At 38.8% G+C, this 13,137-nt stretch overlaps 1 protein-coding gene across 3 annotated transcripts in view; it reads right to left on the minus strand.

The window, feature by feature from the left end:
* The window catches only part of AASS (aminoadipate-semialdehyde synthase), a 63,128-nt gene that overhangs the window by 26,697 nt on the left and 23,294 nt on the right, over positions 1–13,137 (minus strand). For all 3 annotated transcript variants that reach the window (XM_030308313.1, XM_030308314.1, XM_030308315.1), the window contains 2 exons: positions 12,928–13,050; positions 12,424–12,535 (listed from right to left, as the gene is read on the minus strand). In XM_030308313.1, the coding sequence (XP_030164173.1) occupies positions 12,424–12,535; positions 12,928–13,050 (235 nt within the window). The remainder of the gene's footprint in view (positions 1–12,423; positions 12,536–12,927; positions 13,051–13,137) is intronic.

Here is a 13,137-nt window from a genome sequence, read left to right on the forward strand (position 1 = left end):
ATTTTTCAATATATGAAGTTTATCTTCAAATTGGTTTCCATACAACACCCAGTGCTCATCCCAAAAGGTGCCCTCCTCAATACCCATCACCCACCCTCCCTTCCCTCCCATCCCCATCAACCCTCAGTTTGTTCTCAGTTTTTAAGACTCTCTTATGCTTTGGCTCTCTTCCACTCTTACCTTTTTTTTTTTTTTTTTTTTTTTTGGACATTTCCCTTCTAAACAAGGGTGAATTAGATCTTTTCAGACCAATCCTCCCATTGAGTAAAACCAGGTAAAACATGAAAAGCCTCAATTTTTGGCTTCAAAGGATAGATAAAGAAAATTTTTTTTCTGGGAAGACAGCAGAATAGGAGGATCCTAAGCTCACCTTTTCCCACAGATACAACTAGATAACGAACACATCAGTTCAAATAACCCAGAAAACGACTTGTAGCCTGGCAGAACAAACTCTCCACAGCTAAATGAAAAGAGGCCACATCAAAGAGGGTGGGAAGGGCTGAGACACAGGGACCTGCAGAACTTTCCACAGGAGGGAGGGACAACACAGGCACAGAGAGGGGAGAGAAACAGACTCTCACACTGGGAGCCCACACAGAAAAGATGAATCCCAGTAACATTTGGTTTTGAAAAACAGAGAGGCCGAATTTCACAGGTTCTTACAAGCACCAGGACTTAAAACCTGGAACTTTAAAAATCTGTTGGTTTGGCTCTGGGAGAGCCTGGAAGGCAAGATGAAACTGAGTCCCTACCCTTAAAGAGACAGCACAACAAAAAGCTCGAGTGAGACACAGCATAGAAGCAGCAGTCTGAAAATCGCCTGGGGTATATCGGAGGAAGATTTGTTTACTAATCTCAGAGTGCGAGCTGGAGAGACAAGGATCCAAGAGAGACTTCTCTAGGAATGAAGGAGCTGGCCTGTGCAATTTCCCTGCCCCACCCCCCAGGCTAAACACCGGGCCACCAGCTGAAAGCAGCATAGCACATACGCTCCTACCTATCTTGCTAATAGTGTGCCCCACCCAAGTGTTCCCCTGCAGACACACCCCCTCAAGCCCAGCTTCAGCTGAATGTCTACTCCACAGAAGACCTGTGCAAGCCTTGCTAACACCCCACATCTGACACGTCGGGCTTCTGCAGATCCACCCCTTCCAATACACTCTTGGTCTGAGTCCATCCAAAGCAGTGCCACAAGCTTGGCAGGGTGCAAGCAGCCCTGACAGACCAGCAGTACTCCAAAGTGATGTGTACTCAGGGAGAAAGAAAATGAACCACACATACTAGTCAGACTGCAGGCACAGCAGTGGGTTGGGGGCAGATAGCTGATCTGACTGCAGGCCCCACCCACTTATAAAAGCTTCCCAGGAGACAAAACAGGGAAAGCAAACTGCACCTCAGTGCTACTACATCTATGGCAAAAGCCAGGTCTGACCTAACTCCAGCTTAAGGCAGCCCCAGACAAACCTACTAACGTCACAGGGATCAAACCTTGCCCAAAACAGGCAAAGAGAGCCATTGCAGACAACTGGACTAAAGGAAAAAGCTGCTGAGCCACAACAGCAGAGTGCATGCAGCACACACAGGAGACATCTGTGAAGCGCCAGGTTCTGGGCAACAGGGGACATTGCACTACAGGGCCCTACAGGATCTCTTCTTCATAAGGCCACTACTTTCAAAAGCAAGAGATGTAGCTGACTTTCCTAACACATAAAAACAGACACAGAGAGTTAGACAAAATGAGGAGATAGAGTAATATGTCTCAGATGAAAGAACAGGATAAAACCAGAACAAGATAACCTAAGTGAAACAGAAATGAGTAATATGCCTAAGGAGACTTTAGACTAATGGCCACAAAGATACTCACTGGACTTGAGAAAAGAGTGGAGGGCCTCAGTGAGACCCTTAACAAAGAGAAAACATAAAAAAGAACAAATCAGAGGTGAAGAACTCAATAATTGAAATTTAAAATACACTAGATGGAGAAGCGCCTGGGTGGCTCAGTCAATTGAGCATCCGACTTTGGCTCAGGTCATGATCTTGCAGTCTGTGAGTTCAAGTCCTGCATTGGGGTCTGTGCTGACAGCTCACAGCCTGTCTCTGCTTCAGATTCTGTGTCCCCCACCTCTCTCTGTTCTTCCCCTGCTCATGCTCTGTCTCTCTCTGTCTCAAAAATAAATAAACATTAAAAAAAATTTTAAATACACTAGATGGAATAAATAGTGGTCTAGAGAAATCAGAAGAAAATATCAGGGATCTGGAGGACAGATAACAATCAGCTTGATTGTTATCTATAAGCTAAGAGAAAAATAATAAGCAGATAAGAGAAAAATAATAATACAAAATGAAAATAGACTTAGGGAACTCAGCTACACAATCAATTGTAATGCATCTGCATTATAGGGATCCCAGAAGAAGAGACAGAAAAGGGGAGCAGAACGTTTATTTGAAGAATAGCTTAAAACTTCTCTAATCTCAAGGAAGGAAACTGAAATCTAGATCCAAGAGGCATAGAAAGCCCCCAACAAAATCAACCCAAGGAGATCCACACAAAACCACATATAATTAAAATGGCAAAAAGCAGTGCCAAAGAGAGAATTTTACAAGCAGCAAGAGAAAAGAAAACATTTACATACAATGGAAACCTTATAAAGCTATCAGCAGATTTTTCACCAGAAACTTTGTAGGCCAAGGCTGCCCGGGTGGCTCAGTTGGTTAAGTGTCCGACTTCAGCTCAGGTCATAATCTCATGGTTTATGGGTTCAAGTCCTGTGTTGGGCTCTGTGCTGATAGCTCAGAGCCTGGAGCCTGCTTCAGATTCTGTGTCTCCCTCTCTCTCTGCTCCTCCCCCACTCACGCTTTCTCTCTCTCTCTCTCTCTCTCAAATAAATAAACATTTAAAAAGTTAAAAAAAAAAAAAAGAAGAAGAAGAAACTTTGTAGGCCAGAAGACAGTGGCATGATATAATCAAAGTAATGAAAGAAAAAAAACCTTCTGCCAAGAATTCTCTATCCAGCAAGTCTATAGTTCACAATAAAAGTAGAGATAAAGAGTTTCTCAGACAAAATAAAGGTAAAGGAATTCTGAGAGGCCTGGGTGGCTCAGTTAGTTAAACATCTGACTCTTGATTTCAGCTCAGGTCATGATCTCACAGTTGTGAAATTGAGCCCCACATCAGGCTCTGCACTGAACATGGAACCTGCTTAGGATTCTCTCTCTACCTCTGTCTCTGTCCCTTCCCCACTCATGCTCTCTCTCTCTCAAAATAAATAAACATTTTAAAATAAATAAAAGTGAAGGAATTCATGATCACCAAACCAGCCCTACAGGAAATATTAAAGGAGCCTCTTTGAGTGGAAAGGAAAGAACATAAGTGGGAGTAAGAAAAGTAGGAAGCACAAAAGCAGAAAAATTAAGTATATCTATAAAAATCAGTCAAGGAAATCACAAAATAAAAGGATGTAAAGCATGACACCATATACCTAAAATGTGGGAGAGAAAGGGGTAAAGAATGGGTTCAAACTTAAGTGGGCATCATCTTAATATAGACTGACATACACAGAAGATGTTATATACAAACTAAGTAAAAACCACAAATCAAAAATCAGTAATAGATATGCAAAAAAATAAAGCACAAAGAACCCAAATATATCACTAGGAAAAGTCAACTAGCCATTAAAGACAAGAGCAAAAGAAGAAAAAAAATAGAGAAGATCCTCAAAAACAACCATAAAACAACAAAATAGCAATAAATACATACCCATAAATAATTACTTTGAATGTAAATGGACTATTTGCTCCAATCAAAAGACATATGGTGACAGAATGGATAAAAAAGCAAGATCCATCTATACACTGCCCACAAGAGACTCACATCAGACCTAAAGACACATGCAGACTGAAAGTGAAGAAATACAAAATTTATCATGCAAACAGATGTGAAAACTGGGATAACAATACTTATATTGAACAGCAAAGACTTTAAAACAAAGACTGTAACAAGGGACAAAGAAGGACACTATATAATCATTCAGAAAACAATACAACAAGAAAATATAACAATTATAAATATGTATGCACCCAACATAGGAATACCCAAATACATAGAGCAGTTAATAACAAACATAAAGGAAATAATTGATAGTCATACAACAACAGTAGGGGACTTCAATGAGTAGATCATCCAAACAGAAATTCAACAAGGAAACAGTGTCTGAATGACACATTGGACCAGATGGATCTAACAGATATGTTCAGACCATTCCATCCTAAAATAGCATAATGCACATTATTTTCAAGTGCACATGGGACATTCTCCAGAATAGATCACATATTAATTAGGCCACAAAACAATCTCAACAAATTCAAAAAGATCACATTCATACCACGTATCTTTTCTGACCACAACACTATGAAACTAGAAATCAACCACAAGAAAAAAATCTGGAAAGACCACAAATGCATGGACATTACATAAAAAGCTGCTAAACAATGAATAGCTCAAAGAAGAAATCAAAGAGAAAATAAAAAAGTACACAGAGACAAGGGCGCCTGGGTGGCTCAGTCTGAGCATCTGACTCTGGCTCAGGTCATGACCTTGCAGTTTGTGAGTTCGAGCCCTGCATTGTGCTCTTTGCCAAGAGCTCAGAGCCTGGAGCCTGCTTTGGATTCTGTGTCTCTTTCTCTCTCTGCATCTCCTCTACTCGCTCTCTGTCTCTCTCTCTGTCTCTCTGTCTCTATCTCTCTCTCTCTCTCAAAAAAAAATACATGAAGACAAATTAAAATGCAAACACAATGGTCCAAAATCTTTGAGATGCAACATAAGCTGTTCTAAGAAGGAAGTTTATAACAATATAGGCCTATACCAAGAAGCAAGAAAAATCTCAAATAGAAAAATCTCAAATCTCAGAGGAGCTAGAAAAAGAACAATAAACAAGACCCAAAACCAGTAGAAGGAAAGAAATAATAAATACTAGAGCAGAAACAAACAAAATAGAAACAAACAAACAAAAACACAACAAACAATAGAACAGAACAATGAAACCAGGAACTAGTTCTTTGAAAACACCAACAAAATTTTAACCAGACTCATCCAAAAAAAAAAAAAAAAAAAAAACCAGAGAGAGAGAGAGAAACAAACAGAGAGGACTCAAATAAACAAAATCAGAAATAAAAGAGGAGAAATAACAACCAACACAAAATACAAATGACTAAAAGAATATTATGAAAAATATTATGAAAAATTATATGCCAACAAATAGACAAACTATAAGAAATGGATAAATTCTTGGGAACATATAACTTCCCAAAATTGAATCAGGAAGCAACAGAAAATTTGAACAGACCAATTATCAGCAATGAAATTGAATAAGTAATCAAAAAACTCCCAACAAACAGAAGTCCAAGATAAGATGGCTTCACAGGTGAATTCTACCAAACATTTAAAGAAGAGTCAATACCTATAGTCTCCTCAAACTATTCCAAAAAATAAAAGGGGAAGTACAGCTTCTAGGTTGATTCTATGAGGCCAGCATTACCCTGATACTAAAACTAGATAAACACACTAAAAAAAAAAAAAAAAAAAAAAAAAAAACAAACTACAGGCCAATATCCCTGATGAAAATAGATTTAAAAATCCTCAACAAAATATTAGCAAATAAAATCCAAAATATATTTTAAAAAATCATTCACCATGATCAAGTGGGATTTGTTTCTGGGATGCAAGCTTGGTTCAATATTTGCAAATCGGTGTGCTACATCACATCAACAAAAGAAAAGATAAAAATCATATGAATATTTCAATAGATGCAGGAAAACATACGACAAAGTACAACATCCATTGATTATAAAAACCCTTAACAAGATAAGTTTAGAGGGAACATACCTCAACAAAATAAAGGCCCTATATGAAAAACCCACAGCTAACATCACACTCAATGGGGGGAAAATGAGAGCTTTTCCCTAAGGTTGGGAGCAAGACAAAGATGTCCACTTTCTCCATCTTTATTTAACATCGTACTGGAAGTCCTAGCCACAGTAATGAGATAAGAAAAAGGGATAAAAGCCATCTAAATTAGAAAGGAAGAAGCAAAACTTTTACTATTTGCAGATGACATGATACTATATATAGAAAACTCTAGAGACTCCACCAAGAAGCTACTAGAACTGACACATGAATTCAGTAAGGTCATGGGATGCAAAATCAATGTACACAAATCCACTGCATTTCAATATACTAATAATGAAGCAGCAGAAACAGAAATTAAGAAATCCCACTTACCTTTGCACCAAAAAGAATAAAATATCTAGCAATAAACTTAGGAGTTTATTACTGCTTAGGAGTTTATTATTAAACTTAGCAATAAGCTAGGAGGTGAAAGACGTGTACTATGAAAACTAGAAAACATTGATGAAAGAAATTGAAGATGGCACAAACAAATGGAAAGATATTTCATGCTCATGAACTGGAAGAACAAATATTATTAAAATGTCCATACTATCCCAAGCAATCTATAGGTTTAATGCAATCCTTATCAAAATACCAATAGTATTTTTCATAAAAGTAGAACAAACAATACTAAAATTTTTATGGAACCACAAAAGACCCCAAATAGCCAAAACAATCTTAAAAAAGAAAACCAAAACTAGGGGTATGATAATCCCAGATTTCAAGTTACACTACAAAGCTGTTGTCATCAAAACAGTAAGGTATTGGCACAAAAATAGACACACAGATCAACAGAACAAAATAGAGAGCCCAGAAAGAAACCCGTAATCTTATAGTCAATTAATCTTTGACAAAGCAGGAAGGAATATCCAATGGGAAAAAGACAGCCTTTTCAACAAACGGTTTTTGGAGATAGCTATATGCAAAATAATGAAAACGGACCACTTTCTTACATCATACACAAAAATAAACTCAAAATGCACTAAGGACGTACATGTAATACCCTAAAGCTCAAAAATCCTAGAAGACAGCACAGGTAGTAATTTTTCCAACACTGGCCATAGCAACATTTTTCTAGATAAGTCTTCTAAGGCAAGGGAAACAAAAGCAAAAATAAACTATTGGGACTACATCAAAACAAAAATTTCTACACAGCAAAGGAAACAATCAACAGAACTAAAAGGCAACCTACTGAATGGGAGAAGATATTTGCAAATGACATTATCTTATAAAGGCTTAGTATTCAAAATATATAAAGAACTATATAACTCAACACCAAAACAAACAAATAAATAATCCAATTAAAAATGGGCAGAAGACATGAACAGACGTTTCTCCAAAGAAGATATACAGAAGGTCAACATGACACATGAAAAGATGCTCAACATCACTCATCATCAGGGGAATGCAAATCAAAACTGCAATGAGATATCACCTTACACCTGTCAGAATGGCTAAAATCATAAACACAAGAAACAACAAATGCTGGGAAGGGTGTGGAGAAAAAGGAACACTTGCGCACTGTTACTGTTGATGGGATTGCAAACTGGAGCAGCCACTGTGGAAAACAGTACGGAGGTTTCTCAGAAAATTAAAAATAGAACTACCATATGATCCAGTAATTCCACTACTGGGTATTTACCCAAAGAATATGACACCACTAATTTGAAAAGATATACGCACCCCTATGTTTATTGCAGCATTATTTATAATAGACAAATCATGGAAGCAGCCCATACATCCATTAATAGACGAATGGATAAAAAAGGTGTGGTGTATACACACACACACACACACACACACACACACACACACACTGAAATTTTACTCAGTCATAAAAAAGAATGAAATCCTTGGGTGCCTGGGTGGCTCAGTCGATTGAGCATCTGACTTCGGCTCAGGTCATGATCTCGCAGCTGGTGAGTTCAAGCTCCGCATCAGGCTGGCTGCTGTTAGCACAGAACCTGCTTCAGATCCTCTGTATCTCTCTCTCTCTCTCTCTCTCTGCCCCTCCCCCTGCTTGTGTGCTCTCTCTCTCTCTCAAAAATAATAAATAATTTTTTAAAAAAAGAATGAAATCCCGTCATTTGCAACAACATGGATGGAATCAAAGAATATAGTGCTAAGCAAAATAAGTCAGTCAGAGAAAGACAAATACCACATGGTTTTCCTCATATGTGGAATCAAGCAAACAAAGGAAAAAAGGAGACAGACCAAAAAATAAACTCTTAAATATAAAGAACAAACAGATGCTTACCAGGGGGAAGGTGGGTGAAGGGATGTATGAGATAGGTCAATAGGATTAAGGGTACACTTACCAAAACGAGCACTGAGTAATGTTTAGAATTGTTGAATCACTACATTGTACACATGAAATAATATACTATTACATGTTAACTATACTGAAGTTAAAATTAAAAAAAAAATTTAAGATAGGTAAGACTTGCTGCACCATAATTCTGGGGACGGAAGCCCAAAGTGATGAGTCTGGCATCTGTCACCACTTTCCATGGGTGTAGTTGCCAATGTGGAAGTGGCAGCTGGGATGCAGAGAAACTGGGAAGAGCTTTTGGCCAACTTTAAATAATATTGTAATAAAAATTGAAGTTTCAGTTCTGCTGAAGGGGACCCCAGTCAATGCCAGATTTTCATTTGGGATCCTGAAAGACTGCATTTTCAAATAAATGATGAATTGAAAGACATCAGATTTCTAAACATCTAAAGCCTGGCTTTCCCCTTCTGTCACTGAACTGAGGTGATTTTCTCCCTGTCAGAAACAAAGGAAATCTTCTCTGGAGAAAATTACACAACATCCAAAGAGCCTCAAATCATCTCTACAATTTTACATACACAATATCCAGCATTCAATTAAAAATAAACATGCAGGGACACCTGGGTGGCTCAGTCGGTTAAGCACCCAACTCTTGGTTTTGGCTCAGATCATGATCTCACGGTTCTTGGGATCGAGCCCCATGTTTGGCTCTGCACTGACAATGTAGAGCCTGCTTGGTATTCTCTCTCTCCCTCTCTCTCTCTGCCCCTCCCCCACTCATGCATCCTCTCTCTCTCTCTCTCTGTCAAAATAAATAAAAAAATTTTAAAAATAAAAATAAAAAACATGCATATTAAGTGATAAGAATTTACTGAAAACCAAGAAAAAAAACAAAGAACATAAACAAATCCAAGAAGTTTAATGGAATTATCAGAAGTGAGTTTAAACTTTGATGAATACTGTCAAAAAATAAAATAAAATTGGGGCGCCTGGGTGGCTCAGTCGGTTGGGCGGCCGACTTCGGCTCAGGTCATGATCTCGCAGTCCGTGAGTTCGAGCCCCGCGTCCGGCTCTGTGCTGACAGCTCGGAGCCTGGAGCCTGTTTCGGATTCTGTGTCTCCCTCTCTCTGACCCTCCCCCGTTCATGCTCTGTCTCTCTCTGTCTCAAAAATAAATAAACATTAAAAAAATTAAAAATAAAATAAAATAAAATAAAATATTCCCCCCAAAAGGCAAAACTAATCCATACATACAAGTCAAGATAGTAGGTATCTTTTTTTTTAATTTTTTTGCGGGCGCCTGGGTGGCTTGGTCGGTTAAGCGTCCAACTGTAGCTCAGGTTATGATCTCACGGTCTGTGAGTTCGAGCCCCGTGTCTGGCTCTGTGCTGACAGCTCAGAGCCTGGAGCCTGTTTCAGATTCTGTGTCTCCCTCTCTCTCTGCCCCTCCCCTGTTCATGCTCTGTCTCTCTCTGTCTCAAAAATAAATAAACGTTAAAAAAAATTTTTTTAAATAAAATTTTTTTTAACATTTATTCATTTTTGAAAGACAGAGAGAGACAGAGCACAAGCAGGGATGGGGCAGAGAGAGAGGGAGACACAGAATCTGAAACAGGCTCCAGGCTCTGAGCTGTCAGCACAGAGCCAGACACGGGGCTCGAACTCACAGACCGTGAGATCATGACCTGAGCCGAAGTCGGAAGCTCAACTGACTGAGCCACCCAGGCACCCCAATAGTAGTTATCTTTTGAAAGGAGAGCTGGGACAGTAGAGGGAGGGGTATAAGGGGATTTCTGGAATGCTAACATTGCTTTTTTTTTTAATCTACATAGTGTTCACATGGGTGTCTTTGTGGTAATTTAACATGCTGTATACTTATGTATCACTTATATGTGACACTTTAATTTTCATGCTATTATATAATGTAAAAATATATATTGTTCTTTAATAAAAATTATATTTAATCAATGTACTTATCCCCCATCAAGTACATAGGCTAACCCTGAATCACACTTTACCAGGAATTCATTAAACTGGCTTGCTTTTCTCCTAGTATCTATATGAGATCAACTCTACTGGATGAATATATTTTTAATGTTTATTTATTTATTTTGAAAGACAGAGAGAGACAGAGAGAGAGGGAGCAGGGGAGGGGCAGAGAGAGAGGAAAAAGAATTCTAAGCAGGCTCCACGCTGTTGGCGCAGAGCCTGATGTGGGGCTCGAACCTACAAGATCATGAGATGGTGACCTGAGCCAAAATCAAGAGTCACACGCTCAGTTGACTCACCCAGGCACCCCAATGAATGGCAATTTTGATTAAAGACAAATAGGAATGAAAAGCTGTTGTAGGGTCCAATGGAAATATACTTATAACTGAAGTTTTGAAACATAGTAATTTGTGAGTTGAAAACGGCTTATAACAACTTTTTTAAGTGGTAAGTGATATTAGAGCAGCCATACAAAAACACATTTCAAGAAATTAACAGTCAAATCCATCCACAAGACAAACCAGGCCCATATAGAGGAAGAGTTGCACCGAAAACACATAATTTAAGCATTCAAAGAGATGAATTAAAGCCAAAGGCTCACCAACAGCTCTTCTACATACTCCAAAAGTCTACTAGAGTCCAGTTGATTCTATGTATTATGACTGGCGCATTTCATCTTAGGCCTGTGGGGAGTTCTAACGGACCATTCCTCCTGCAGATAACAACTACAAACTCTGGACAAAATACAAACAAAACCAACTACTTGAGGGCTTCCGAGAATGAAAAAATAGCTGGCAGTTTTTGGAGGAGCGTCAAAACTTGGAAGAAATAACCATCACAGTAGTTTCCTTTGCCCAGCCTTTGGCACTGCCCAGGATGGGCAACGTGGTGCAAAGACATAGAAGCATGCAGCCAGCTCACTACTTTCTGATCTAAAAACAGGAATGGAACCCAGAGCAACCACAGCCTCCAGAATGTGAGGGGGGGATGGCAGAGGGCACAGATTCGGAAAAAGCCAAGTCCAACTTTCATGTGAACCCTATTCCGAGTCTCAGGATAACCCCCAAACTGAGCATCTGCAGGTCAAGCAGCCCAAGGAAAGCAAAGAGCTGAACTTTTATCTGAACTACTCCCCACCTCAGGTGAGACAGAGTTTTCAATTTAAAGCTAGCCAAATTAAATGTCTGCTAAAACACACAAAAAATCAACACTTTGAAGAGAAATGTAACGATCCAGAATCTCCACAGCATAGCTATCCACATCACCCATGACACACTCCAAAATTATTCAACTGGAGAAAACCAGGAAACTATGACTTGACCCATTTTCAAGGGAAAAGACAATCAATAAAAGTTCAACCCCAAGCTGACCCAGAAACTGGGAAATATGATGCAAAGACTATAAAGTGGCTTTTCTAACTATGACTATGTGATAAAGAACAGTACATTCATAAGGTATGAAAAGATAGAAATTCTCAACAGAGAAAGCGAGTATGAACGCTTAAAATAAATACTGGGGGTGCCTGGGTGGATCAGTCAGTTGAGTGTCTGACTCTCGATTTGGGCTCAGGTCATGATCCCAGGGTGGTGGGATCGAGCCCCACCTTGGGCTCTATGCTTAAGCTTCTCTCTCCTGCTACCTCTCTCTCCCACTCGTGTGCACACCCTCCCTCTCTCTCTTAAAAAAAAAAAGAAAGATAAACACTGAAATAAGAGTGCTTATCTTTGGCAAACGAAATGGAATTTAGAGAGCACGGTATTTCGGCAGTCGATCATTGATTACAGTGAAAAATACACGACCACAACAAAAGCTGTCACTTAACTAAGCATTAGTGACTAACATCCAATAAGTCTCTGTATTTCTGATTTTTCAAATCTATTAATCACAGCACAGTAAGAATGTTCTCACATGCTCTGACCTAGACGGCAGGAAGAGTGAAAAAAAGGAAAATCTTACCCCACAGGCCACTTTCTTAACAAAATATGAATAATGGAAGATAAATGCTATTATAATTCACTATGAAGGCAGTTATATAATTCTATTCCCCATGAGACAAGCTAGCAGAATATATAAAAGAGTGTCTATAAATACTTTTGAGGGAGGGCTGGCCTTCCATTTTACAACAGATTTCTTAGATATAGAAGACCAGACACCCTAGGACCACGCTGTAGTTCTGTTGAAAGCCACAGAATTGCTGTGGATGCTGCCAGTCAGCTTACCATTTCTTCAACGTAAGGGTAAAGCATGTCTCCAAAGTATTCTGTAGCTTCAATTGGAAGCTGTGCTGGCAGATTGTCAATGGAACACATCAGAATCCCCGAGCCTTCGACACTAGGAGAAGCGAGATGCTTTATTCAGATGTATACAGTGTTATCTGTAAGGTCTAACTTTCCCAGATGCCTAAACCATTGCATTTGTGTCATAATAATTTAAAGCTGGGTATCAAAGTGTGTAAGAAAAGAAACAAGACTTTTCAACCAAAACCTCCCTTCTTCAGCCACCCATCTCCCATTTAAATATAGTATGCATGTATTTAAGTGTTTGAATTTGCATGTTGTTGTTTTTTTTTTTACCAAATTTTTTAATATGTTTGAGCATATCTCTGGTATTTGCATAGCCTTCATAAAAATGTAAAATATTGAATACTTTAAACTACTATACCAAGGTAAGTAAGTGATGTATTATTATGTGTCTCTTATCATCTGCAGCCCCAGCAAACTTACCTGTCATGAATAATATGCTGGTCTGCATCATACATACAAAAGGGATGTTCTATCGTCGTACATTCAGTCATAAACTCTATAGATCCTCCTGTGTCAGCTGAAATGTCACATATTGCCACAAGTCTGAAAATAACATCAACACTCAGATGAAAGTGTGGAATTCTCAACAAGATTAAAAATGAATAGAAGTGAAAGGTGCTTGGAACAACT

The sequence above is a fragment of the Lynx canadensis genome, chromosome A2 (assembly GCF_007474595.2).
Source record: "Lynx canadensis isolate LIC74 chromosome A2, mLynCan4.pri.v2, whole genome shotgun sequence".
Lineage (NCBI taxonomy): Eukaryota > Metazoa > Chordata > Mammalia > Carnivora > Felidae > Lynx > Lynx canadensis.